We start from the raw sequence: 27,580 nt of genomic DNA on the forward strand, positions 1-27,580 counted from the left end.
CTGTTTTTTTTGTTTGCTACTTACCGGAAACACAGTCTGTTCATCACAGGTTGTGGCCTCAGTTTCACTATGAGCAGTGTAATGGATTTCTCATTATTCATCTTCACTACATTAAAGCCCAATGATTAACTATGTCATTTGATTAGGGTGTGTGTGTGTGTGTGTGTGTCTGTGTGTGTGTGTGTGTGTCTGTGTGTGTCTGTGTGTGTGTGTGTGTGTGTGTGTGTGTCTGTGTGTCTGTGTGTCTTTTTGTGTGTGTGTGTGTGTCTGTGTGTGTGTGTGTGTGTCTGTGTGTGTGTGTGTGTGTCTGTGTGTCTGTGTGTCTGTGTGTGTGTCTGTGTGTGTGTGTGTGTGTGTCTGCTGACCATGACCGGGGAGCATCCTGCGTGATCAAAGCTGCTGATTGACCAGCAGCACATTATGACGTGCCTATTGTGCTGACATTGTTCTGATGGTAATGTGGTCCTGTTTACAGGACAATGTGCTGTATATAACCTGACGGCTCTCCCTGTGCTGGCCTCACTTCTCAGGGACGAGTCTGTCTGCAGGCATAAGGATAAACTCCTAGAAAAACAACGAACATCTTTGTGCTTTTAACACAAAACTGCCAGAACAGCAGCTTAACCGAGGAGTGATTTCCATCTCAGGCTGTTTCACATGAAGGATTACAGAAGCAGAAAAGTGTTTTTCTACCTCTTCTCTTTAATGTTGGGACCCCTTGATCCAAGGAGGTCTTTGTGGACTCCAGAAAGACCAAAGTCACACACCCAGGTTCCAGGTCCATCAGACATTCTTTAATTGGAACATAACGGCTTCAGTGAAGAAGACTATCAGACATCTGCCACATTATGAGCATTATGATACATTTTTAACTAAATCTATTTTAAATTGATTCTTCCATCAAACAGCTCCCAAACTCCAGCATTGTTTTGTTGTCTTGCTGACAGACTTCATGTTTATCCCAAATGAAGATGATTTTGTTGGATGGAGGAAGAGTGTTGGCTCAGAAAAGGAGGGATGATGAAGGTTTTTAGGATGAAGCTTTTGACAGTGCTGATTTTAATTTCACCACATTCTGTCACAGATGATCAAACCGAGTATTTTTATTTCTATAATAATCTAACCTCTCACCTAAAGTCAATTTCTGAAAGGAAAATATATGACAATGATTTTAAACGCGTTGAGCGGAGGCCTGATTTCAAACGTCACGTTTGCGGCGTGATGAGCGGCCCAATCAGCGCGTCGCATTTGGCTCGCATGCGCCGCGCGACGCCTGTGATTTGAAGTAACGTCTCTCAATGGAGGTGTAACTCCGCCAGTTACCGGTGGAATGAAGTTACTGTTAGCAAAGCAAACATTTCAACCTGACTGGAAATATTCCGATTATCAAGCGTTTCCATGCCAACAGAAACGTTCCAGTAACATTCCCGGAACTTTCCACAGTGTTCTAAGAATATTAATGAGCAATTAACGTTACCAGAATGCTGTTTTTACGTTACTAAAACAGCATTAACATCCAGAACTTCCTGTTGCATTCGGGGACATTTGTATTCTCCGTGAGTGGACTGACGCACAACGTTCACCGTAACGTTACAAATGAATGGAAATGTGATTGTGTCTCATTCAAAGACACAAAGTGTGAATGTCCTTCTGTAAGTGATCGTCCCCGCCACACAGGACACTGTCAGACGCTGAAGACACTGCTGGGACGTGTCCGATTTCAGTGATTTGTGATCAGAATTTTGATGAAGACATTCAGGAAATACATGAGTCAATACAGACGTGTACTTTGAACAGAATCTGTGTCTTTTCTGTCTGAAAGACATCAGATGTTTGAGGTCTGTCCTCCTGCTCGAGTCCACCAAAAGTGTTCCAGTGACCAAGTTAAAGATGTGAAATATAACCGGATAACAGACTAGTGAAACTATTGAAATGAACAGTTTAATGTAATGATACATTCCATTTTCTACAGAGCAGAAACACGTCGTTCGGGTTCATTTCTTAAATGTCCAGTTGGAGGTTACAGTCAATTTTCTATCAGGAATATTTGTCATGATTAATAAACATATCTATATTTCTTCTTCAGATCCTGTCACCTACGGGCCAGGTTACAGCTGAATACATATTTAAAGGAAATAAAACTCAAAGTATCAGCTGAGATGTTCACTCCATGTTGATGTGTAAGGAGGACACGCCTGGACAGCTACACACGTTTTTAATTTGAAGGATTTTTTTCTCAGCCGGAAATATTCTGTGGTTTCAGCAGCAGATGGTGTTCTAACACGTCCGCAAAGAGGACTTATATCCCGTCCCCTTCACTGATCCTGCATCAGTTTGTCTTTGAAGCAGTACAGTGTCAGTCACGATGAGCGGCCGTGGAAAAGGAGGAAAAGGACTCGGTAAAGGAGGCGCCAAGCGTCACCGGAAGGTTCTCCGTGACAACATCCAGGGAATCACCAAACCCGCCATCCGCCGCCTGGCCCGCCGCGGCGGAGTCAAGCGGATCTCAGGTCTCATCTACGAGGAGACCCGCGGAGTGCTCAAGGTCTTCCTGGAGAACGTCATCCGGGACGCCGTCACCTACACCGAGCACGCCAAGAGGAAGACCGTCACCGCCATGGACGTGGTCTACGCGCTCAAGAGGCAGGGCCGCACCCTCTACGGCTTCGGCGGTTAAACCTCTCACACACGACCCGGAAGACCAAACCAAACGGCTCTTTTAAGAGCCAACCACGACGCACAGAGAGCCGCTCCTCGATTTTCTTAAGCAAATGTCATTTCATTGGTCATGGAGGTCTCTAAGGTGTTTTCGTTCGTTCGTTTGTTCATTCATTCAGACAGCTCACGTGCGTTTGCAAGCATCACGTCGAATACGTCTATCACCCTGATTATGTTTAAAGTAACTGAACGTCCACGAAGAACCCGGATGTATATCCAGCTACTTCAGTGTCTCCGTGTCCTGAGAGACGTTTACGGTTAAAGAAGGTTAAATGACTGAAGAACAGACGAGAGAGCAGAGCGGAACGGAGAGAGTCGAGCCTCTCCAGTCTTTTGTTTCATGGATTTTTCTCAGACAGTTGATTTGAGCCGTTTCACGGTGACTCTTGGCTCTCCTGTTTCCGTTGTCGTTGAAATGCGGAAGTGCTGCCTGCTGCGGTTCGCTTCATGTCCGCTCATGTTCAGCTGATGAGACTAGTTTTTCAAACTCTTCATGTTTATCGTGAGATAAAGAAAGTTTTGTTTGTTTTAATTCGTTGAATAATGTTGAAACCGTTGGTTTCAGGTCTGTAGAGGAGCTCCCACCCCAACACCATGGACTGTTTACCCCCAACCCCCACCACCCTCTCACCACCTTGTTTATGTACACTGCATTCTCATCTGTTCACTCATGCTTTTTATTTTTACTGCACTTCCACTTACTAGTCCCCCAGCAAGACACCAGAGAATTCACCTGTCCATACAAAATCTCATCATCACAACCTCATGAATAGAGTGACATTCATGACACAGCTATGATGTAAAAAGTGGTTAATGTGTATTCTTAAGTATGAGTCAGGACACTTACCATTCTGCAAGATGTTTGTTGTATGTTGTATTTAATCTTGACTTGCTGCCATGTCCGTTTCGGCCCAGTCATGTTTAATCTACATGCACGCGCACACACACACACACACACACACACACAAAAGCCGCTTTCCCCCGTATACATATATATATGGAAAATTGCCATGGTGAATCGGTGAATCTGTGATCGATGGCGGGGTCTATTTGAGGAAGCCGCGGGCACATACTTATCCAGGATAGGTTTCACCTGGCTTGATGAATCCGTGTCTGCTCATCCTGGCTTGGTCTTTGTGCAACCGATCAAGCCTGGACACCCGTGTTTCGGATTGGTTGAACTCAGCCCAGTCACTTATCCTGGATATCTTAATCCTACTTTTGTATAATCTAATCTAATCTATAAACACTGGAGAACAAGATCCATGATGAAGATGATGATGATGAGGGTGGCCAAAATAGCTGAGAAGGCAGGCAGTGAGAACATCAGACCAAAAGACCCAAATTTAGGACAGACATGAAGACATGAAAGTACCGGAACCTTCCACAGAGGAGCAGCTGTGATTTGTATTGTAACACCGCAACACAACAGAAACCTCCTGTGATTATTATTATTATTATTGTTGTTGTTGTTGTTGTTTTGGGATTTTGACTGCATCGACTAGGGCTGGGCGTATCAATCTAAATATTGATAGTATTGATACCAAGGTGCCTGTCCACATCTGTCTGTGCCGTGTGCAAACAGCGCACCTCCCACCTCCAGACCCACTTCTTTGGTGGAAAATGAATGAGCCGACATTTCTGTCTCTGAACAAGATTGCAAAGAAACAGCTGGGAGTAATTGCAACATCTGTACCTGCAGAAAGGATTTTTTTCTAAAGCGGGACAGTTAGTAAGTCAGAGAAGAAGTGCAATAAAGGGCAACATGTCAACATGTCACTGTTCCCAAACAAAAACAGTTCAATCTGTTTTCAACATGGGAACAAAACCAAAAGGGATTCTTCCTTGGAGGACTTGTGAGCAAAGAGCCAAATGACAGCCAGTTGTAGATGACATTTTATTTGCACTACTCAGTTTATTTTTCCACAAAGATCTGTGTGCAATGTAAAGTATTTTTTGTTGTGTTGTTTACGTTGTTAATTTCTATTTTTGTTACATTATTTTATTATTTGTATTAATATATAGTTAATAAAAAACCTGTTTATTTGCCAAAAGTCTTTGCCCTGTGTTTTATCATAATCATAATCAACCAACTAAAGGCAGGACTGAGTCACACGTTTCTGCCATTAATGAGCAGGATCGGTCTCCATGAAGCCACGAGCGCGCGAAGCGGAAACCTTGTGGTTAACGCTGTACCGTTATACAAGCTCTCTTCTGATTGGACGGTCATAGTTGCGTCTACTGTATCCAATCACTGAGCAGCTGGTCGCCCTATAAATGAGGTGTAGCTGGCGCACATCTGTATTCTGTCAAGAACTAAAAACCAAAGAAGAGAAAGCAACATGTCTGGACGTGGAAAAGGTGCCGGGAAGACTAAGGCGAAGGCCAAGTCCCGCTCGTCTCGTGCTGGGCTGCAGTTTCCAGTCGGCCGTGTCCACAGGCTGCTGAGAAAGGGCAACTACTCCGAACGCGTCGGTGCCGGGGCTCCGGTCTACCTGGCGGCAGTGCTGGAGTATCTGACAGCTGAGATCCTGGAGTTGGCTGGAAATGCCGCACGTGACAACAAGAAGACCCGCATCATCCCGCGTCACCTGCAGCTGGCGGTCCGCAACGACGAGGAACTTAACAAGCTGCTGGGCGGAGTGACCATCGCTCAGGGCGGCGTGCTGCCCAACATCCAGGCGGTGCTGCTGCCCAAGAAGTCCGACAAGGTCCCCAAGAAGTAAAGATCCGGATCACAAGCAAACAAACAAACAAACAAACAAAAGGCTCTTTTAAGAGCCACACACCTCCTGAACAAAGAGCGGGCTCACCTGTGTCTATCAGTGATGAGGATTCCGGCTCTTTTATGAGAGCCGGTTCTCCTAAAAGAGGCTCTTCAGATTTTTTGCTACTTGAATTACTTAATTACCAAAACAATGTAAAATAAATTACTTGTGTACAAAATATATTTTATACATGAGTAATTTTTGCTGCATTTCCTGCAGTCACTAATTTTCTCACCTTTCCAGTGTTTGGTCTGTCCAGCTGTGTGTATGTGCATCTGTGTCTGTAACCCCCCCAACCTGTCTTAGCTCTGTGATTGTAGGCATTAATGACTCATGATGGCAGTGAGGTAGGATGAAAGACAACACAGTAAATAATGATGATAATAATAATAAAATAATGAAGGATGATCAACATCCATTTTGTTTTCTGGCCTGTGAGCAGATCGGAGGTCTGGAACGTGCCATGTTTACCTCCACATGGCCTGATCTTCTGCAGATGGTGATGTTTTAATCCAGTGCTCCACAGCACACAGCCGTGTTCTCACTGTCAAGTTAAACCAGCAGTGTGTTCCACTTGTTTGGCTCTGTCTTAAATTATCTGAGGGAAGGATGTGAGATGCCACAAACTTGAGTTTGGACAGGATGAAGGTTTTCAAAGTTTTCCCATTTCTGTAACTTCATCTTTAATTTTTTACATGTTTGTTTTGTTGTTTTTTCTCCCACTGGTGGTCAGAGTATTTTAATGTCTTTTGGAGTGTAGTATCTGCTCATCTTTTTGGGCATCCTTTCCCCCAGAGCTTGGAGATTCTTGTTGCTCGTAAATACCTTTAACCTAAAGGTGGAGAGGCCATGATTATATTAGGCCCTCACCTGTTGTGCAACATATGTTCTGCTACGACCATATTAGGTTTTTTCTAACCTTCTGTATTTAGTTGTGTCAACACAACTCCCCTATATAATGCATGTTCGAGATGCTGTATGTGTGTGTTGCTTCTATTGGCTGAAACCACCCAGACATCGCATGCTGTCTGAGATGCTGTACTTGTTTTAATAAACCTGTTTATATATGAACAAGACAGTATCGGCGGAGAACTTCTTCATCATCTTCACTTCATTGCTGCATCATCGATACACAACATGAGTAAAATATGTCCATGACTCTTACTCCTGTTGTGATGGGGATTCACGTTGCACGAGACGCTTGTTCATGTAAATTGAAGTGACTCACTTTAGATCTTGGACTGCTTCTTTATTGATCCCATTTTAGGAAATTATTTTGTTGCAGTAGGAATTAAACAACTGCAGTATACACTGTGTATTGAGTACAATAAGTAACAAAAGTAACTAAGATAACTAGAAACAGGAATAACAGTTTATTAAAAATAAAAATAACTAAATGTAACTATATACTATATGATATTATCATAATGTATAAACTGTAGACTGTGTGTGCAGTATTGCAGATAATGTGTAAAACATTAAGGTTTGTGAGGTTGGTTCCAGTATCCTAGAGTACAGACAGACAGACAGACAGACCATCATCAGATGGAAACCTTTTCATGTGATGTCTCCCAATAAAGTCCACGGTCAGTGACATTATGTACTTGTGTTTGTTGTGTGCTAAAGAACTGGGGTACAACACCACCTCATCCATGTGGAGGCATGAAATTCACGGCTCCTTCGTGTTCGCAGCCCCTCACCTCGAACATTTGACAAAATTAGATTCCATCATATTGTCATGTTAAATTCCCACAATACACTACACCAAATTATACTACCACTACTAATAGTAATACTATTAATTTTACGTTATTATATGAATTGATGCATGTACTAAGATGAATTGACTTCTTTCTCTTCCCATGGCTGCACTGCTTCAGGACAGTCTTGAGTGTATTACAAAATGATAAAATCTATAATAAAACTGGCTGTTCCAGTCTTTGACCAGCGGGCGGGGGGTGTATTCGCTCCCCTGCAGCCGCTGTTCAGACTCATATTTTCTACAATACCGTGACACTGCACTGTGTTTATGAAATAATCAGCTGATCACACGAGATCACTGTTTCTGCGCTGAGGACGCGGCGCTTTCAGTGTTTTTTGTGGCTCTTAAAAGAGCCTTTGTGTGGTTGGTTAACTGGTCTCAGGTCAGCTTAAGCCCTCTCTCCGCGGATGCGGCGGGCCAGCTGGATGTCTTTGGGCATGATGGTGACCCTCTTGGCGTGGATGGCGCACAGGTTGGTGTCCTCGAACAGACCCACCAGGTAAGCCTCGCTGGACTCCTGCAGGGCCATGACGGCCGAGCTCTGGAAGCGCAGGTCGGTCTTGAAGTCTTGGGCGATCTCCCTGACCAGGCGCTGGAAGGGCAGCTTGCGGATCAGCAGCTCGGTGGACTTCTGGTAGCGGCGGATCTCCCTCAGGGCCACCGTACCCGGCCTGTAGCGGTGAGGCTTCTTCACTCCGCCGGTGGCGGGAGCGCTCTTCCGGGCAGCCTTGGTCGCCAGCTGCTTCCTAGGAGCTTTGCCTCCGGTAGATTTACGGGCTGTCTGTTTGGTTCTGGCCATTTTGGTCTGTTAGTCTTCTCTGTGTTCACAGGGGAAGAAGTCGTACAGACTGACTGCGAGCAGCGGCTTTATACGGGATCTGCCGGAGCGATGTGAGCTCTGATTGGTCCGAGGAGAGGCGCGCGCGCATTGCAGCTCGTCATCTATTGGAGAAGAAAAATTCAAATTCAAAAGCCCGCCCCAACGCGGGAAACCTGAAGGCACGTTCAGATAGAAGATAGATTCTGAGTTAGTTCAGTAAGAATACGAACGTATTAGTATTATTGTAGTTATTTCTTTTTCTTAATTCTATTAAAAAGTTCCAGAATATGTATGTCCGTCTGACGGTTCTCATGATTGAATGCTTCCTAATTCCTTTTAAAAGCAGATTTAAGGCCTTTTTATGAGACATAAGTAACTCTCAGGTACAAAGCTTTTTTAGAAACCTAGAACTCAAAAAGAAATATGCAGACAGAGACTGTTACTGCAGCTAGACACTGATAGTTTGGGGTGACTGTGATGACTGCCTCCTCAGTTTTGAGAAGTTAAAGTCTGACTGAAGTTTGACTTTATGAAATTATCATATAAAGAGTGAGTTAACTTCAATGCACAAGAATATCCAGTTAATCACTAACGAGATGATGGACTCAGAAGTACAGATAGGAGTACTGCAGAGTGAACAGTAAAAGCTCAGTATGTAGGAGTACAAGCTCTAACATGTCCATTTTATTGAGCTGGTTCTCTCCTCAGTGAGGTGTTGTACTTTGTGTGTAGTTTTCTACTAGCTGTGGATTAAACTATAATACATAATGTACTTTAACCATGAACTTGTACAGCAGTGAAATTAACACACAAACAGCAGACAGACAGTGTGACGCTGCAGGATGTGGGAGTGCTCTCACTTTGTTCAGTGAACACAACTTTAGGTTTATAAGGTTCATTTCTGAACAGGAAGCGAGCTCTTGGCTGAAGTGGGTGGCTCTTAAAAGAGCCTTTTGTTTAGCTGGTTTGGGGTTTTTACTTGGAGCTGGTGTACTTGGTCACAGCCTTGGTGCCCTCAGACACAGCGTGCTTGGCCAGCTCTCCTGGCAGCAGCAGGCGGACAGCAGTCTGGATCTCCCTGGAGGTGATGGTGGACCTCTTGTTGTAATGAGCCAGACGGGAGGCCTCCCCAGCTATGCGCTCAAAGATGTCACTCACAAAGGAGTTCATGATCATCATGGCCTTGGAGGAGATCCCAGTGTCAGGGTGCACCTGCTTCAGCACCTTGTACACATAGATGGCATAGCTCTCCCTCCTGCTCTTTCTCCTCTTCTTGCCCGGCTTGGTGGCTTTGGAAGCTGCTTTCTTAGAGCCCTTCTTGGAGATTTTCACCTGGTCAGGCATTTTCAGCTCAAGCTTTGAAACTGATGACACGTTCTTGGTCTGAATGCTTTATATTTATGCTTGAGATGCAAATTATCTCCACTGTTGCTCACACAGGATTGGCTATATTACTGTGCTCGACACTGAGCATGCGCAGCACAAAGAGCCTGCCCTGAGGCTGACTGACTCATGTGGTATCAATATGCCCAATGTGCAGTAATGTGAATTCAACTCTTACCCTCATGATTATTATTATTTACTGATGCTTCTTACTGACAGGCTCGAGGCGCCGCAGACTTCCCTCTGTGGGATAAACAAAGGATTATTTTATCTTATCTTATAAATATACATGTGATATATACCCTCTTATGTTGGTTACCTATAGAGTGGTGTCTCTCATGATTTGACTCCACCAGCAGTCCTTCCCTTTGCTCTCGCCTCACCTGAGTCTTTTTCTGTAGAAAACTTGAGACTTTCTAATCTCCTTAATTGTCTGGGGCCTCATTTATAAAACTTGCTTACGCACAAAAAGGGGCTTGAAAGTTGCGTACGCAACTTCCTACGCAAAGGTTGTGATTTATAAAAATAAACTTAGCGTGAGAATGTGCGCACCGGTACGCCAACTTTGATGCTTGCGTACGAACATTTTGGAGACGGGGAAACTGGCGGTGCAGATGGTGAGGTGGTGAATTGAAGCCAGATTGATCTCATACATTTAATGTCATCACATATCAGACTTATAGACCCGCGTAATCATAAACACCCAAGTGTGCAGTGTTATAGATGTGTTCCTTTAGTGAGCCGTTAGGCCTACTGCTGTATGCACAATGTTCATATATCATACTTCCATCTTCAAATGATACAGAGCGGTGGATGACACTGATGGATTAGTATTAATTGTGACAAGGTGTGTAACAATCATTCAATTTGCTGAGTAAGCATATAAATAGCGCGGTGACACTCGTGCGTAATGCTGCACAATGGATGCGCTGGCACTGCTGGAAGATCACGCAAACGGTAGGATCAGGATGGAGAGAAGTTTTCGGGACCACGGAGATTCCCTGGCCCATGATGATGACTGGCTAATAAGCCGATTTAGATTCCCTAGAGCGGTGCTCTTGGATCTATGTGCTGAACTGGGCCCAGTGTTAGATAGACCCACTCGCCGGAACCGCGCCACCCCGGTGCATATCCAGGTGCTGACCACTCTGGGGTTTCTGGCGACTGGCTCCTTTCAGCGGGAATTAGCCGACAGGTAAGTGTTTGATATGATTAATATTATATAATGTTACATTGTCTGTCTAAAGCCCCTTTTGGGTATAATTCAGTTAAATTATGTCCTTAGGTCTGGGATATCGCAGCCATCCCTCAGCGCCATAATGCCAGCCGTTTTGGATGGCATTATAAAAATGATCAGTCGATACGTCAGGTTTCCTTACACTGTGGGTGAACAGGCCAACATTAAAAGGCAATTTGCAGCAATGTCCGGTTTTCCCAAATGTAATCGGCGCAATTGACTGCACTCACATTGCTATAAGGGCTCAGAGTGAAAATGAATTTGCTTATGTGAATCGAAAAAATGTGCATTCACTCAATGTACAAATTATTTGTACCTCGGACATGATCTTGACGAATGTAGTGGCACGGTGGCCTGGGTCAGCACATGACTCATTCATCCTGACGCACAGTAGTGTAGGGATCTGTAGTTTCTGCCACAGATCGCGCTGTGGCACTGGAACTATTCACTGCGGTGACGACGTGCCGCCACTCATTTTTTAAATTATTATTATTTTATTCGTGACGCCACTACCGTGACCACCAAACAAAATATCCTTTCTGGCCTCCACCTCACCCACAAGCACCTCGATTTCAGTCTCCGTAAAATTTATTTTTCTTTTCTCTGCCATGATCGAACGTAAAATGCCATTGATCAGCAGGTATATTTATATGCAAAGTCATTCATGAGGTACTTTGCATTGACCATTCATGGTAAAATGTGGGTGTGTCGGGGGCGGGATGTGAGGTGAATCCACCTGCGCAATCTTCCAGGTGGAGTGTGATTTATAAAGGGAAAATTGCGTGCAGGTGTGAGTACGCACGTTTTATAAATCCGAATATTTTTTGGCGTACGCCATTTTCAGCTTTTGGGCGTACGCACACTTTTAGTATGGATTCTACGCAATGTTTTATAAATGAGGCCCCTGGACACTAAACATGAAATGGCAGTGCTTGCCTAATCGGCACTATGTCGCTTCATCCTCTTTTTCTTCACCTTTAATCCTGTTCTACAGTTTCTGGCATCTGATAATGTCCACAGAAACTGGTTGGGTGCTGGACAAAACAGAAACAGTTACATTTTTTCAACAGTCTGTATCCATTGATAGTCAGAGTGATACAACAGCGGCATCATGCGGCCAAAGGGGGAATTACAATATTACCGGCTACACTTGTTTGAAATAAACGGTGTAATGAATTCCAGGTAGTTGGGTGCTTAATTTATCTACTAGAAAATGTGTAATATACAAAAGTCCCAGGTCACTAAAGAGCAGCGCTGTGCGTTGAAGGGGTAAAAATGTGCATTTAAGCGCCATGAAATGTTAGTAAAGACACACAAACCCACTTTGATCAGTCAGTAATCCAGAGGTAAAGAGTACAGAGAACAGTAAAGTGGAGAGCAGAGTGGAAATGGAAGTTCACAGGTCAGAGGTTCAGAGGTCAGAGGTCAGAATACAGTACAAAATAAAGTGATGGGGCCTCAGAGGTCAGACAGTAGAAATACAGGACAGATTACAGTAAATAAGAGTGATTCAGACGCCAGACAGTAGGATATATGTAGTATAGCCAAGTACCTTACTAGAGTACAGCAGTACAGTCCGGAGTGGAGCGGAGTGATGGAGAATCAGGGGTCAGAGGCGAAAGGCATCCCAGCATCCTCGCTGATTGGCGAAGAGATGACGGCCATCTTGGATTGTAGCGGGGAAGAAAGATTGATGCGGTAAGCTCCTTCTTTTATTCGTTTAATTTATTTTCTCAACAGGGACGAACCAGAACCTCATTTAAAGAAAACTCTGCTCGCACGGTGGTTCGTACGGAACCACGCGGCGAAGGAAAGAGGAAAACACGACTCAAAACCCAGCAGTCCGGTTTCGTTGCTTTATGTTGTTGTTTTGGGGAACTAACGTTAACCGACGGAGGCGCAGCAGGCCCAAACCCGAACAAAAACACACCTGCCCGCTGGTCCCTTCTGCACGGTGGCCTGTCTAAATGACCACATTAAAAACGGTGTTTTCATCTTGCCAGACTTTGCTATAACCGCTCACAGCTGTCCCTGCCGTGGCGTTCTTACATTGCGATTAGCCGAATAGCTTGCTTGGTAGTGAGCATTAGCTCTCACGCTAACGTCCCAATGCATTCCTATAGAACTAGCTGCTCGCTTACGTGCGCTAGTCGGCTAGCATTAGCTCCTGGTTCATTTTACAGATAACAAGGTAATGCCAGCTTATAGTTATTATGTATGTGCCTCTCACTAGTACAGCACAAATCAGGACAAGTCGGTTCATTACTGTTATCAACAAAGCAGCGGGTAGTTTGGTATAATTACGGTAAACCAGACAGATTGTCGGTGCTAGCATTAGCTTGCACGGCTAACATTAGCTAGCCTTTTGCGACACTGCTGTACCTTCAGTGTTGCTTTACAACAAGAAAAGTGGAGCTTGAAAACCACTCAGCCGATAGAACAGGGTTTAGGGGGTTTTCTAACCGCAAATACGCTGGTTTGCAAGCAATAATATGCACTTTATAACCTCACAAGCGTGGTAGAGCTCAATTAGCCGTTCGCTGGGTATAGCTGTTACACATTGGGTCGCTTCTAACAGGGATTGTGGATGTCTGGCTAACTAAACAAAAGTAATCCTGTGGGATCTATGTTCAATCTCAAACTGTTTACATCGCCTCATGTTTGGAGGAATGACTCCTGCTACAGCAGCTAAGTTTGCATAAGCTGTTAAACGTGATGTAAGTCAGGTATAGGTGCAGGTACAGGTGATATTCTGGTACTGTGACCATTGTTCAGAGTTTTGCTCAGATCCTCAGAGAGAAGAAGAAGAAGAAGAATCGGGGGGAGACATTCCCCTTTATTTGTCACACACATGCGAGCACTGTACACGAGGTGAAATTTGACTTCCGCCTTTAACCCATCCTGGTCATCCCTCCTCCGCGGCAGACCAGGAGCGGTGGGCAGCCAGACTGGCGCCCGGGGACCCATCTTGTCATCACCATTGGTCAGGTGGTGATCTTCTTGCATGTTTTTAGTGGATGGTATTTTTACGGAGGATACCCCAGGTGAACACGGGGAGAACATGCAAACTCCACACAGAAAGGCCCTCCTCGAGCAGCAGGCACCGAAGGCATGGTGGAGGACACACCCGGTGCCCGCAGCGAGAATCGAACCTGGGACCTTCTTGCTGTGAGGCGACAGTGCCACCATAGGGACATAGCAGTCTGGTGACAGACCCGAGCCCTTTTTCTGAGGTTGTCACTCTTTCACACATTATAGGTTTGATATGAACGATCTCTATGTAAAGATCCTGTATGAAGAACCCAGGACCTGTGTTTCAGCAGCAGCAGCAACGCATTTTCTGCTGGAGGTTGTGGTGTTACTTCACATAGACATCATGGTTGACACAGTGTTGCAGGTTAATCTGTGATCAGCACTCTTCAAGTAGGACCTGAGTACATAGTTCTTACAACCTACTCTTATTCCAACTCTAAGAAGTATACGTGAAATCATAATTGTGAAGTTTTAGTTATTTAAAGCTGCAAACAGGTTCGAGTAAGCACAACTGACACACCTCCTAAATGAACAGTATGCATTGTGTATCAGAGAAAGCAGCATCTGGGATGGATGGGCCAACACGCAACAGGAAACTGAAACAAGAAGAACAAATCTGACTTGTTTTGTGTAACTTATATGTTTTGTTTTAAGGGTTTCGAAACCAGTCTCTGTGTGAGTATCTGAGCGTAATGTCTGCGGACCCAGACACGCAGAGGCATGTTTTAAATTAAGGCATTTGTTGGGTTACATGCACGTCGAATTTTTCTGACGTTTGTTTTATTCACAGCATCTTAAATGAATCTGAAGACACCGTTATGAATCACAGTTTAAGCGAATGACTGCAGGTGTGACAGGAAGGAGCTGATTTATGTTGCTGCAGCTTCAGTCTGGCAGTCAGTGTGACCATTTCCTGTGTTTGCTTTCTCAGGTGACACACGGTATGTTTGGTGCTAACCGGAAGAAGTTTATGGAGGGAGGGGTAGAGAGCGACTATGCGGACGACTCCAGCCTCTACTACACCCAACAGTCCATGTTCCCTCCACACCGCGCTGACAAGGATGTAAGTTATTTATTAAGACCCACTTCAGGTCTTTACAGTGTGGAGAAAAGTAACCATTCAAGCTCACAGTAATACTTTTCTTTTAAGTTTTGAGGACTGTAATTATGTCAGATTTTAATTGTAGTTCCACACTGTAATCTCTGGGATCACGTAACCCACAAAAGTACCAAGTTAAGTGTTTTTCCTGCAAGAGAAAGTGGTTGCAGAGCGAAACTGCAGGCTGTGTCATACATACCAGTGATATGGATTGAATAAAGATGTCTGGTTGTGCTGCAATGTGGGTCATGTGACAGGTTGATTTTTTTCCTTTTTTTTTTCTTTCTCGTGTCTCGATCATTTTTCCCCACATTCCCCCAGATCTTGTCTCTTTGAAATGTCCTTTTGCTGCCAAACATAATGTGTAGAAATTGCACCTTTTTTTCTACTTTCAAGTTGTATTTAGACTACGTGCAATCGAGAAACGTGTTTAGTAAGGGGTAGAAAAAACAGTTTTGTCATCCATGCGGAATCTCAAGTATTGTACCAACACTTGTACTGAAGTCTGAACATGATACCCACCACTGTGCAGACAGGTGTGTATTACCTCTGTTAGACAGTGTGATGGGGGTCAGCTTCTCTGGAGGCTCGTACTCAGCAGGTGATATGAGGGGACATGCCGTCCCTCTTGTTAGCGACATGACCGAAAGAAGCTGAAGTATCAGCAGTGTGTCAGTGGTGTGTACTGATAAATCCACGTCACTGTCCGTGGTGCTGAAGGAGCTGACACATTTAGAATTGTGCCTTTTTCTCTCAGTCCCACCTGCCAATGTCATATTGGATCTGTGATATTTTCTAAACTACATACTGTAAATATTCAATTTGATGCCATATTGTAGCCTGTGGCAAGCAGTTAGGCGTAGTCACCTAAGAGTGAGAGGATCATAGAAACACACTGTGCCTGAAATATTCCTGGAATACGTCTGTGATCATTCAGTAGCGTCTGTGCTGCTGAGAATAAACCTCAGACCAAACCACCTCCGTAACTGAATGTCTTCATGGGAGACAGATGTAGATTTTACTACAGGGTGGAGGTTTAAATGTAAAAAATGAACACATCACCTACCTGTCATACTGTTGTGTAGATGGGGTCTTTATCCATTTTGTTTATGGTTAACAAAAAGACAGCGTTGTGTGGAAAACTGAAGGATGTTCTGTGCTTCCTCTATCTTCAGATGCTGGCATCTTCCTCTGCTTCCTCCACGGGTCAGCTGTCACAGCTAGGAGCCAGTTTATACGGCCCGCAGAGTAAGACGAAGCCACACACGTTCTCACCTGTCTCCGTTTGAGGCCTCAGGACAAGCTAATAAGGGACAATGTGTACATGTGTTTCAGTCATGTTATTTCTTTCCCCACTCAAAAGCATCGTAAAGCTCAATTCACGGTCAACGTGAGGACTTAAATGAGGTCGCACTATCGACGCCTGGAGTGTCCCTTTGGATTTATAGTGTGGATTTCTCCCGCTGATATCACCTCAACACTAGACGGATGTCTCACACACTGTCACACTGTGTTTTGCTTGAAGTATAATCCCCATAGAAACGTTTAATCATACTTTGTGATGCAGAGTGAGGGTGGAACGTGTTTTGGTTAATTTATTCTCTGTGATAGAGAGCGGCGTCGTGATGAGGTGAAGGTCTGCAGTGGACACGTCTTTGTCAGTCTTCAATCCCAAAAATCTCTATCAGCACCGCAAACACAAGCAGCCCCAGCTGACCGATCTCAGCTGTGTCTCTGACGCTGCTTTAGAAAACCGTTTAAGACGTAGACGCTGGCAGAGCTGCTCTCGTGTGTGTGTGTGTGTGTGTGTGTGTGTGTGTGTGTGTGTGTGTGTGTGTGTGTGTGTGTTTGTGTGTGTGAGGTGAATCGATGGTTCAGTGCTATTCCACTTGGTGGCTGTCGTCCGTAAAAATCATGTCTGGCCGTGAGAGTCCATACAGGCAACACCAATTCCAACAATTCCTTGGGAACCACCACCATGTTAGTTGAGGGAAGCTGAATTTTCTTCAGACTTTGAGTCAGTGTATTTTGTTAAAAATGCCTGGCGTGTATTTATGATGCAGGATACATTAAAAATGCAGATTTTCATACCAAAGTCCTTTAGCTTCTGTACATAGAACTGTATGATATTAAATATGGTATTCAACCTCTTTAAGTTTACATAATTCCCCACCTTATTTTAATGTTTTCTCACAAAGTGCTTTCACCTGCTCACACACTCACAGATTGTCACTGTTGTTCTCTTGGACAGTTAAGAACTCAAAAACATCTGTTAACATGGATCTCCAGGTTTCAGGTTGTAGTTTTCCTGCTGTACCCTGAAACCTTTAACTCTTCTTCTAGAGAATCGACGTGTCCTCACCGTCTCTCCTCTTGTCATAGGTGCTTTGGGTTTTCCCATGAGGGGTATGAACAGCAGCGCGGCACCTCAGTTAAGTCGAAGTGGGTTGAACCAGTCTGCCAGCCAGCTCCCCAGTCATGCCAGTACACCCAGCACTGGCACAATGCACACGCCTCCCTCGCCGAGCAGGTACAACACACTCATGAATGAGCTGACGTTTAGAGACGAAGACGTCTTTCTCTGTTCGCTTTAAACCATCTACAAGTTTGCTTGTGTCTCCTCCTCCTCCCCCTCCTCCTCCTCCTCCTCCTCCTCCTCTCTGCAGGGGTATTTTGCCGATGAGCAGCCGGAGCGTGCTGAACCACAGCCAGCAGGTGGGGGGTCCGACAGGGCAGACGGGCGGCATGGTCGGGGGAGTCGGAGGAGAGAGAGGAGGCGGCGGTGTAGGAGCAGGGAGGAGCAGCAGCATGGGGAGTCCCAGCCGGTCGTCACCCAGCATCATCGGGATGCCCAAACAGCAGCAAGCACGGCAGCCTTTCACTATTAACAGGTAGCGCGCACGCACACACGCACACACACACACACACACACACACACTCCCAATTAAAAACGTGTTGACATAAATGTTCATTCACAGATATGAAGACCTTGTATCTCTGCCCAAACACTCCTTAATCAGCATGAAAACAGTGAACCCAGGCTGAAACTCATTTCTAATTAGTGTGTGTGTGTGTGTGTGTGTGTGTGTGTGTGTGTCAGTATGTCAGGGTTTGGGGTGAACAGGAATCCAGGCTTCAATATGAACAACTCCCTATCCAACAACATCTTTAATGGCACAGGTACCCAAACACACAGCTCCTGTTTCCCTCTGAGGCGACGCTTTAGCTCCTGTTCTGAGCTGCTGAAGCTTGAAGTCTGACATTTCGGTTAAAGCCTCTGTCGCTGACTTCGTTGAAACCATGGCTGTCGCTTTGCTTCTGGTCTAGACGGCAGCGAGAACGTGACGGGGTTGGACCTGTCAGATTTCCCGGCGTTAGCGGACAGGAGTCGGAGGGACGGAGGTTCAAATCCCACCCCACTGCTCAACCCGCTGGCTGGTCGGGCCCCTTACGGTAACACAGAGCCCTGTGTGTGTGTGTGTGTGTGTGCGTTCATTCAGCAGTGTAGGTTAGGTCGTGCAAACCCTGATTTCTTTATGTAAGTTTGTTTTTCTGTCTCTTGTATGTTTGTTTATGTACTTTATTGATTATTTTCTTAGTTTCAGCTCATTTGCTCTTTTCCAGGCGTCACTTTTTGAAACGTGTGTCTCTGCACTCAGACTTCAGTCGCGAGTTCCTTCTGAAAATATTCGTACTCTTGAACTCATGGCGGTGAATCTTTGTGTGTGTGCAGGTTTTTGCTTCTGTTGTGTGGCTGTCGCTCTATTATTAATTCAATTCTTCCGTTATAATGGTTGTTAGCGTTAGCGTTAGCACGTGGCTCACTGCTCTTTGCTCCGGTTTTCCAGTTGGCATGGTCACCAAGCCGTCCAGTGAGCAGTCGCAGGACTTCTCCATCCATAACGAAGACTTCCCTGCCCTCCCCGGGCCCAACTACCAAACGAAAGACCCCACCAGCACCAACGAAGACAGCAAAACAGTTAGAGCCCTTTTTCTTTTCACCTTCACCTTTCTTTTCCTGTTTTTCTCTTTTCTCTCTGCTGTTGTCTCGTCTTTTTTCCGTCTCCTGTCCTCCTGTCTTCTGTCCAGTTTTCTGTCAGTTCTGTGCTCATTTGCTTGTTTCACGGCATGTCCTGCCCTCGATGATGCTGTGTGCTCGTGTCCTGATTCGTCCCATTTCTTAGGACTATTTTTCCCTCTGTTTCTGTCCAATCAGAATCTGAACTCTTCAGGAAAGCCCGCCTCCAGCTCAGATGGTCCAAAGTTCCCCGGTGATAAGAGCTCTGCGCCGAGCAACAACAACCAGCAGAAGAAAGGGATTCAGGTGCTTCCTGACGGTGAGATGCACACACGTCGACGAGTGACGGCAGATTTTGGCCAACGCCACCCTCACGTGTCCTCTGTCTGTCTCTGTGTCCCAGGCCGTGTGACCAACATCCCGGTCGGCATGGTAACGGACCAGTTCGGGATGATCGGCTTGCTGACGTTCATCCGGGCGGCGGAGACGGACCCTGGCATGGTCCACCTGGCCCTGGGCTCCGACCTCACCACGCTCGGCCTCAACCTCAACTCACCTGAGTACGATGAAGACGCACACACATACACACACACACACACACACACAGAGTTTACGTGGAGGTAACATAGCCGACACAGACCTCAGGTCAGTGCACAGGTCCAGGTTTAAGACCCAGAGACTCAGACCGGCTCAGAGCTGCAGTCTGCAGTCAGTCTGTCCAAACTGATCATGATGTTCCTCATGATGTTCACGTCACTCTTGGCTCATCTGTGTGGACTTCAGTTTAACCCAAAACCAGTAAAGTCACTGAAAATAACAATTATTTTCATTATTGATTCATCCAGTTATCAAATTTCCAACAGTCATTGAATGCGTTATGCAGGAAAAAAAAGACTCAGTTCAACCTTAAAACAGTTAAATGTCATCGAAATCACTTCACGTCACATTTAAACGTCAGGCTGCCACCGAGCGCAGACCCTCTGTCGTCTCCTCACGCAGCCAAAGCGTTCTTATCTAAACCTAACTGAGAGTCTGACGCTTCGCTGTCTTCTGTCTCTGTCAGGAATCTCTATCCTAAGTTTGCGTCTCCGTGGGCGTCGGCTCCGTGTCGGCCGCAGGACATCGGTGAGTCTCCGCAGCAAATGTCTGATTACTTACTCACATCCATCAGGCGCTTTGTTCAGTTTCCTGAAACAGCTTCATAAAGCAGTGGAGTGTGTGAGCTCGATGTCTCGTAGAGAAAGGACGTAGACGTTTAGTCCCTCTTTAGTCCTGATCCCTCTGTGGTGACTTTGTCCTCCTCTTCCTGCAGACTTCCACGTCCCCTCAGAGTATTTAACCAACATCCACATAAGGGACAAGGTACGTCCTTCATCCTGCTGCACCCAGTACATGTTCTTTAATTCGTCTGGAGACGTGCTTTAGTAACGTGGAAGACGTCTTCACTTAAACTACGTCAACCTGTAACTGTCCCGCTCTGTCATGTCTGCAGTTAGCAGCTATCAAGTTGTCTCGATATGGTGAAGACCTGCTGTTTTATCTCTACTACATGAACGGAGGAGATCTACTACAACTGCTGGCTGCAGTAGAACTGTGAGAGCACGCACGCGCGCACACACACACACACACACACACACACAAACTCAAACTACACACTTTGACGAAAACGGGAAAAGTTGAAGTAAGTTTCTGTTTCTCACAGTTTCTTTGCTGTGATGTCACTTCCTCTTTATTCTTCTTCATATACAGATTTTCTTCTTGCTTTCTGTCTTAATTAAAGGAAGACGTTTAACGAGGTTCAACACAATCACATTCTGTGTGTGTGTGTGTGTATGTGTGTGTGTGTGTGCATGCGTGCGTGTGTCAGCTTTAACAGGGACTGGAGGTACCATAAAGAGGAGCGGGTTTGGATCACCCGGGCTCCGGGTATGGAGCCCACGCTGAAGACCAACGCCTACGAGAGAGGGACCTACTACTTCTTCGACTGCCTCAACTGGAGGAAGGTGGCCAAGGTAAACGCACGCGCACACACACACACACACACACACACCTGTTTTCATCCTAAAACACAACAAAGGACGATGTCAGAACTCGTCGGTATGTAAGCAGTCTGTAGCTGACGATCATCGTCATTATGGACTGATCTGCAGATCATTTCCTCAGTGGATCCTGTGATCTGAAACATGGTCTTCAGAGGTCTGCAGAGGTCTTCAGAGGTCTGCAGAGGTCTGCAGAGGTCTGCAGAGGTCTTCAGAGGTCTTCAGAGGTCTTGGAAGGGAGACAGTCTTTACTGTCGCATTTAAGACGAGAAAAAGCAGCAAACTGTCACATTTGAGAAGCTCAAACGATCAAGACTTAATCAGTTCTTAGAAAGATGGCGGCTTGTTTTTCTGACAGCTTCATGTGTTCCAGCGTATAGACAGTTAACAAAGCAGCTCTGTGCGATCTTCACCGTGAAAGTTCACTGAAATGGCTCAGTTTAGCTTTGACAGTTAATCACTTATCAAATATCTGCTGATCAGGTTTCTTTTAATTGAATTCACTGTCACCCCGCAGTTTAAAGGTGAACACAGGTCTCAGGTCTCGGTCCGCAGGTCTCAGTCCGCAGGTCTCGGTCCGCAGGTCTCAGTCCGCAGGTCTCGGTCCGCAGGTCTCAGTCCACGGGCCTCGGTCCGCAGGTCTCAGTCCGCAGGTCTCGGCCCGCAGGTCTCGGCCCGCAGGTCTCGGTCCGCAGGTCTCGGTCCACAGGTCTCGGCCCGCAGGTCTCGGCCCGCAGGTCTCGGCCCACAGGTCTCAGTCCACAGGTCTCAGTCCACAGGTCTCGGCCCGCAGGTCTCGGTCCACAGGTCTCGGCCCGCAGGTCTCGGCCCGCAGGTCTCGGCCCGCAGGTCTCAGTCCGCAGCTCTCGGTCCACAGGTCTCGGCCCGCAGGTCTCGGCCCGCAGGTCTCAGTCCACAGGTCTCGGTCCACAGGTCTCAGTCCACAGGTCTCGGCCCGCAGCTCTCGGTCCACAGCTCTCGGTCCACAGGTCTCGGTCCACAGGTCTCGGCCCGCAGGTCTCGGCCCGCAGGTCTCAGTCCACAGGTCTCGGCCCGCAGGTCTCGGTCCACAGCTCTTGGTCCACAGGTCTCAGTCCACAGGTCTCGGCCCGCAGGTCTCAGTCCACAGGTCTCGGCCCGCAGGTCTCAGTCCACAGGTCTCAGTCCACAGGTCTCGGCCCGCAGGTCTCAGTCCACAGGTCTCGGCCCGCAGGTCTCGGTCCACAGCTCTCGGTCCAGCCTCACTTTATTTGTACACACTGTTGACTGTAGACCATCTTGACTGATCTGAAGTCCTCCAGTCGGTAAAATGTTATCAGAACTGTTTAAAATGAGCGTTTTGAGTCATGTTTGGATCATTAAACACAGAAAACGACGAGCGAGGCCGACGTTAACGTTCTGACACTCTGACACATCCTGACGCGGCAGTAAATCTGACTCTGTGTCTGTTTTCAGGAGTTTCATCTGGAATATGACAAACTAGAAGAAAGACCTCATGTTCCCTCCACATTCAACTACAATCCTGCCCAGCAGGCCTTCTGATTGGCTCTACCTCCTCCTGCCTGCCTGCCATTGGCCCTCCTGGCTCGTCACCCCTCTAGGTTTTTCCACCTCCACACACTCAAAGTGAATCTGGCCAATAAGGACTGGGGACGGGAGAGGACGTCCCGGCTCCCGCCCTCCCAAACACTGAATAGACTTTTCAGATTTTCTTTGTTCTTTACCTCATTTTCTTTCTTTCGTTCTGTTTTTTTTTTAAATTTTATTTCCCACCCGCCTCCATGACTTTGGTTTGGTCGGTCTGTCGCGTGGAGCGCAGGCTTCACGTCGACAGACAGCACAGTCCGACCGCCGACACGAGCTCCGTGAATAAGTGTCCATCTGATCGAGTGATCCATGTTTCTATTCAGTCTTAAGAATTGACTATTTTTGTCTAGAGAAGCTTTTAAGAAGAACCAGATTTTAACACAGAATAAAATCACCTGTCAGGATGGATAATTATTTCACTCCCTGTGTCGCACCTCTGACCTCTGACCTCCGAGGAGCTCAAACTCTTCACCATCTTTGTTTTCAGCGTTACGATCAGAACACACACACACACAAGCAGACAGCCGAGAGTCAGGAGAGGAAATGCAATGTACATTGTAGCACTATTTCATAATAAAAGAAGAAAACTATCTTTTTGGTTTGTTGGTGTTCATGAGGCGACGCCTGGCGCCGCAGACAGAACATCGGCGGCTTTGGCTTCACTCTGAACTCAAAGTTCAGCAGAGAAACGCTGATTCGCCGAGCAGACAGATGAAGGTCTCTGTGGGCGGGACGTGTCCGACCTCTGTTGTCACCACACACGTTTTATTTTCTGTTATTCTAAAGTTCAAATTCAGATTTGATTCTGTTTTTCCTCTTGTGTTAGTCAAAGCTCGTGTGCAGATCTAAATCTTCTCAATGATTTCTGAAAGAGCTGCTCACAGACCAGTCGGACAGGAGGAGATGGTGCTTTCGTTTGGGACTGTTTTCAGCGGCAGATTAATACATGTTTTGTATTTCTGTGTTTTCAGCCTCTTAAAATGAAGCAGAGCCTCCATTGCAGCATCTGGCCTCTGATTGATCCAGTTGAAGGATTTTTAGTTTTTAGAGGTGTGAAGAGAAAGAAAGAGAAAGTTTCCAAGAAAAAAGTCTGGAAATGAATTGGACCAATTTTCTCTTTTTCCTTCGTTTGCTTTTGATCATCGCAGTTAAAATTCTCCACCTTATCAAGAATCTACAGGTGGAGAGAGAATTTTAATCCTGTTCAAGTGGAAATCTTTCCATTTTTTTTAATTTTTCTAAAAAAAAAAAAAAAACACTTCAGAAAGCGATGTGAGCTGGTTGTTGCTGCTCTGGAAACGATTTGAGAAAATACTTTAAATAAAATGTTTGAATAGGACAAAGTATCAGTGGACAGTCCGATCAGTGAGACAGAGTGTCAGTGGACGGTCCAATCAGTGAGACAGAGTGTCAGTGGACGGTCCGATCAGTGAGACAGAGTGTCAGTGGACGGTCCAATCAGTAGGACAGAGTGTCAGTGGACGGTCCAATCAGTGAGATACAGTGTCAGTGGACGGTCCGATCAGTAGGACAGAGTGTCAGTGGACGGTCCAATCAGTGAGACAGAGTGTCAGTGGACGGTCCGATCAGTGAGACAGAGTGTCAGTGGACGGTCCGATCAGTAGGACAGAGTGTCAGTGGACGGTCCGATCAGTGAGATACAGTGTCAGTGGACGGTCCGATCAGTGAGACAGAGTGTCAGTGGACGGTCCAATCAGTGAGACAGAGTGTCAGTGGACGGTCCGATCAGTGAGACAGAGTGTCAGTGGACGGTCCGATCAGTAGGACAGAGTGTCAGTGGACGGTCCGATCAGTGAGATACAGTGTCAGTGGACGGTCCGATCAGTAGGACAGAGTGTCAGTGGACGGTCCAATCAGTAGGACAGAGTGTCAGTGGACGGTCCGATCAGTGAGATACAGTGTCAGTGGACGGTCCGATCAGTAGGACAGAGTGTCAGTGGACGGTCCAATCAGTAGGACAGAGTGTCAGTGGACGGTCCAATCAGTAGGACAGAGTGTCAGTGGACGGTCCGATCAGTAGGACAGAGTGTCAGTGGACGGTCCGATCAGTGAGACAGAGTGTCAGTGGACGGTCCGATCAGTAGGACAGAGTGTCAGTGGACGGTCCGATCAGTGAGACAGAGTGTCAGTGGACGGTCCGATCAGTAGGACAGAGTGTCAGTGGACGGTCCGATCAGTGAGACAGAGTGTCAGTGGACGGTCCGATCAGTAGGACAGAGTGTCAGTGGACGGTCCAATCAGTGAGATACAGTGTCAGTGGACGGTCCGATCAGTAGGACAGAGTGTCAGTGGACGGTCCGATCAGTGAGACAGAGTCAGCTGGTAACACTCCTGATGTGTTTTTGATGGAGGTCAATGTCCGTCAGTCTGATTAGTTTGGATTCTGCACGAGATTTAAAGACCAGAAGGAAAAACCGACAAAAAGACCAAAACGCAGAACACATTGAGATTTTTCTCCTCATTCTTCTGCAGTTTGCTGGATTAACACCAAAGCCTGCAGTGAAGATGTGAGCTCGTCTCCGTTTCCACCATACTTTTTATTTTTGTTCTGACATTTCAGCTCCTCCTTCTGCCAGCGGACCCCCCCCCTTCACTTTTAATGTTTATTTTAAGTTCTACTTTTCGATCACCTCCCAGGTTTATTGGCACTTCTCTGCTTTCAGGAGTGACCTCTGAAGGAGTTTTGAGGGATGCGCTCGTTCACTTCCTGTCTGAGAGGTGGATTTTCAGAACGACGCTACGCTCACGTCTGTACGCTTGATACGAAGCTGCGGCTAGGAGACTGTTAGCTTAGCTTAGCATGAAGGCGACTTGGCATTTTTCCACTTTAGTTTTTCTACAAATTAAACATATACGGTCACATGTTAATTAGCTCTAGCGGTGCCTTTGGACAGAGCCAAGCTAGCTGTTTCCAGTCTTTATGCTAAGCTAAGCTAGCCGGCTGCTGGCGGGAGCTTCTTGTTTATCGTGTGGACGTGATTCAGGTTTCAGTCTTCTCATCTTAACTCTCAGCAGGAAAGTGAACGTCTGTTTCCCAGAATGCAGAGCGTTTCCTGGAAAGGTCGTCGCCCCCACGGAAATCAAAATGAGCCGAAAGATTCCCCATTTTTACGCTAAATGTCACAAATGATTTGCTTTTCATCGCTTTTAAATTTCCTCCAGGAGGCACCAATGTCCAGCTGCGTGTGTGTAAACACACACACAATAAACTGTGTGTGTGTGTGTAAACACACACACACACACACACACAGAGACGGCAGTATTTTTAAGAAAAAGAGGAAAAACTAAAAAGAATTGTGTCTGAAGCGAGGAGACCCTCCGTCTGCTGCCGCCGGTAAACCACGCAATACTGACCCCCATGGAGACGGTTTACAGGGACCACGGCTGACTCCGCCCACACCTACAGCCGCAGCGGCTTCGGTTGCCATGACTACAGGGCCCACTGCAGCAGCAAAGCCAAGGACACGCCCGCAGACCCACGTGACCTGCTGGAGACGATTTGATTGGAGGATGAGGACTGAGGCACTTGGCCGTTGGCTGTTTTATTAAATATGGCAGCTAGTGTTTTAATAGGAAAAAGAATAAAATAAATATTCTGGTAATGAAACTGAAGGACGAGTCCAGGCTGGTTTGTATGTGTCTGTCTGTCTGTGTGTCTGTCTGTCTGTCTGTCAGGGTTTTTTCAGGTCTGAAAGTTCCTGAAGTTTCCTGTTTGTGACGTCTTCATCACCTGAAGAAGTTTTATCTGGTAACAGCGTCTCAACACGAGGTGACCCCACAGTCCAGCTTCATCAGCTGATCACAGTTTAACAGAGTGTGAAGGAGAAGAAGAAGTTTGTGTTAAATCCACAGACAGACTTCAGACAAACAGTTGGTGTCTATTATTGACATGTTTTTCAGTTAAATGAGAAAAGACCATCTGAGTTTTATGGTCCAATCAAATCCTTTGAAGCCTCATTTTGCCTTATGTCTGATGTTTCTTTTGCTTCTTCCCTCATGAATCAGAGCAGGAGCTGTAATTCCTCATTTAAAATGTTCTTGTGACAGAAATCCACGTTTACATGAGGAGCTCGTGAGAGGATCAATAAGTCTGTTCAGTCTGTAATTAAAGTTAAACTTGACAGAAAACGTTTGTTCTTGACGTTGGAAGCAACAGCTGATGAAATAATCTCCCTCAACGGGCCATCAGACTGTTTGTCCACAGGGGGGCGCCACGAGCCCGCGGATCGTCCAGCAGGCGGACACACGAAGACACGGCGGAGGTCTGTCAGTACAGACCTGTCACCTGTCAGTTATTGATCACAGTGATCACTCCACCCGTCAGTTATTGATAACTGATCACGTCGTTCAGTCTCAGGGCCTCTTTGTATCAGCTGTAGTCAGTGTGTTGATCGTTCCAGACGCCTCCATCAGAGCAGTGATGTGATGACTGAAGACATAAAAGTGAAGTTTAACGGAGACATCAGCTGGAGGTGAGCGCGCGCGCGCACACACACGCACACACTCTATGTGAGAGCAGTAAAGACTTAACGTGGTGATGAAAGCAGCAGCAGAGCAGATTTTACCGCTGCGGAGGAGAATGAGACTTAAATTTAGGAAACGAGTCGCGTTGAGTGTAATCCTGAAACAAACTGAGGAGCTGAGGAGGAGGAGGGTGAGGACAGAAGGACAAACATCAAGTCAGACATTTAGTTTACACACTGAGTGTCCTGAGGAGGAAAAACTGGCTGGAAAACACTGACGATGAGAAATGTTGTTCAGTGTCTTCTTAGTTTTTTATTGGCAAACATAGAAGTAAAACAGAGGAGAGGAAAGAAAGTAATTATGCCTTTATCATCTTTTCATCATCGTCGTGTGTCACGAGTCTCATTTCCCTGTGAATTAAAAAAAGACAAAGAAACTATAATAAAATAATTGGACATCCGAAGTTAAATGTGCAAAAAAAAAAATGTGCACAAAGATAAATTCTGCTCGTCTTTCTCTTCTCGTCCCTGAAGTAGCACAAACTGTCCTGATGCCTTCAGGGATCAGTAAAAGTGCCAGCTGACATTACTCCATTAGGAGTAAAAGTACACGTGTTAGCAAAAAAAATGTA

At 46.1% G+C, this 27,580-nt stretch overlaps 6 protein-coding genes across 7 annotated transcripts; 4 read left to right on the plus strand and 2 right to left on the minus strand.

Moving 5' to 3' along the window:
* Positions 1 to 2,323: 2,323 nt before the first annotated feature.
* LOC143315176 (histone H4) lies at positions 2,324 to 2,686 on the plus strand. Its single transcript, XM_076722701.1, has one exon. It carries the CDS (start codon positions 2,366 to 2,368, stop codon positions 2,675 to 2,677), a length of 312 nt encoding a protein of 103 aa, XP_076578816.1. The 5' UTR covers positions 2,324 to 2,365; the 3' UTR covers positions 2,678 to 2,686.
* Positions 2,687 to 5,060: 2,374 nt separating this feature from the next.
* LOC143315175 (histone H2A-like) lies at positions 5,061 to 6,491 on the plus strand. The gene has a single exon (XM_076722700.1). It carries the CDS (start codon positions 5,061 to 5,063, stop codon positions 5,442 to 5,444), a length of 384 nt encoding a protein of 127 aa, XP_076578815.1. The 3' UTR covers positions 5,445 to 6,491.
* A 1,145-nt stretch (positions 6,492 to 7,636) lies between these two features.
* On the minus strand, positions 7,637 to 8,047 carry LOC143315060 (histone H3-like). The gene has a single exon (XM_076722499.1). The coding sequence runs from the start codon at positions 8,045 to 8,047 to the stop codon at positions 7,637 to 7,639; it is 411 nt and encodes a 136-aa protein (XP_076578614.1).
* Positions 8,048 to 9,043: 996 nt separating this feature from the next.
* LOC143314990 (histone H2B 1/2-like) lies at positions 9,044 to 9,412 on the minus strand. The gene has a single exon (XM_076722375.1). The coding sequence runs from the start codon at positions 9,410 to 9,412 to the stop codon at positions 9,044 to 9,046; it is 369 nt and encodes a 122-aa protein (XP_076578490.1).
* A 2,923-nt stretch (positions 9,413 to 12,335) lies between these two features.
* On the plus strand, positions 12,336 to 26,097 carry LOC143314840 (CCR4-NOT transcription complex subunit 2-like). Of its 2 annotated transcripts, XR_013075832.1 has the most exons (16): positions 12,336 to 12,386; positions 14,653 to 14,784; positions 15,996 to 16,068; positions 17,203 to 17,350; positions 17,487 to 17,711; positions 17,921 to 18,000; positions 18,148 to 18,273; positions 18,669 to 18,799; positions 19,037 to 19,157; positions 19,242 to 19,398; positions 19,902 to 19,963; positions 20,151 to 20,200; positions 20,331 to 20,431; positions 20,706 to 20,850; positions 22,333 to 24,383; positions 24,447 to 26,097. XR_013075832.1 is itself a non-coding variant. In XM_076722071.1 (15 exons), the coding sequence occupies exons 2-15, from the start codon at positions 14,665 to 14,667 to the stop codon at positions 22,417 to 22,419; spliced, it is 1,626 nt and encodes a 541-aa protein (XP_076578186.1). In that variant the 5' UTR covers positions 12,336 to 12,386; positions 14,653 to 14,664; the 3' UTR covers positions 22,420 to 26,097. The 2 variants fall into 2 exon arrangements, 1 of the variants encoding a protein (XP_076578186.1); XM_076722071.1 differs by having other exon boundaries at positions 22,333 to 26,097.
* Positions 21,213 to 22,284, plus strand: LOC143315233 (uncharacterized). The gene is made up of 3 exons (XM_076722833.1): positions 21,213 to 21,251; positions 21,412 to 21,446; positions 21,489 to 22,284. Exons 1-3 carry the CDS (start codon positions 21,213 to 21,215, stop codon positions 22,141 to 22,143), a joined length of 729 nt encoding a protein of 242 aa, XP_076578948.1. The 3' UTR covers positions 22,144 to 22,284.
* Positions 26,098 to 27,580: the final 1,483 nt, after the last annotated feature.

This window comes from Chaetodon auriga, chromosome 22 (genome assembly GCF_051107435.1).
Source record: "Chaetodon auriga isolate fChaAug3 chromosome 22, fChaAug3.hap1, whole genome shotgun sequence".
Taxonomy (NCBI): domain Eukaryota; kingdom Metazoa; phylum Chordata; class Actinopteri; order Chaetodontiformes; family Chaetodontidae; genus Chaetodon; species Chaetodon auriga.

Excerpts from the sequence above, each read along its gene's own strand:
- LOC143314990 (XM_076722375.1), bottom strand. The coding sequence starts at position 9,412 with ATGCCTGACCAGGTGAAAATCTCCAAGAAGGGCTCTAAGAAAGCAGCT.
- LOC143315176 (XM_076722701.1), top strand. The coding sequence starts at position 2,366 with ATGAGCGGCCGTGGAAAAGGAGGAAAAGGACTCGGTAAAGGAGGCGCC.
- LOC143315175 (XM_076722700.1), top strand. The coding sequence starts at position 5,061 with ATGTCTGGACGTGGAAAAGGTGCCGGGAAGACTAAGGCGAAGGCCAAG.
- LOC143315233 (XM_076722833.1), top strand. The coding sequence starts at position 21,213 with ATGGCGGCTTGTTTTTCTGACAGCTTCATGTGTTCCAGC. Across the intron at positions 21,252-21,411 it reads ACAGCTTCATGTGTTCCAGC|GTCTCAGGTCTCGGTCCGCA; the intron begins GTATAGACAGTT and ends AGGTGAACACAG. Across the intron at positions 21,447-21,488 it reads CCGCAGGTCTCAGTCCGCAG|GTCTCAGTCCACGGGCCTCG; the intron begins GTCTCGGTCCGC and ends CTCGGTCCGCAG.
- LOC143314840 (XM_076722071.1), top strand. The coding sequence starts at position 14,665 with ATGTTTGGTGCTAACCGGAAGAAGTTTATGGAGGGAGGGGTAGAGAGC. Across the intron at positions 16,069-17,202 it reads CAGTTTATACGGCCCGCAGA|GTGCTTTGGGTTTTCCCATG; the intron begins GTAAGACGAAGC and ends CTCTTGTCATAG. Across the intron at positions 17,351-17,486 it reads ACGCCTCCCTCGCCGAGCAG|GGGTATTTTGCCGATGAGCA; the intron begins GTACAACACACT and ends TCCTCTCTGCAG.
- LOC143315060 (XM_076722499.1), bottom strand. The coding sequence starts at position 8,047 with ATGGCCAGAACCAAACAGACAGCCCGTAAATCTACCGGAGGCAAAGCT.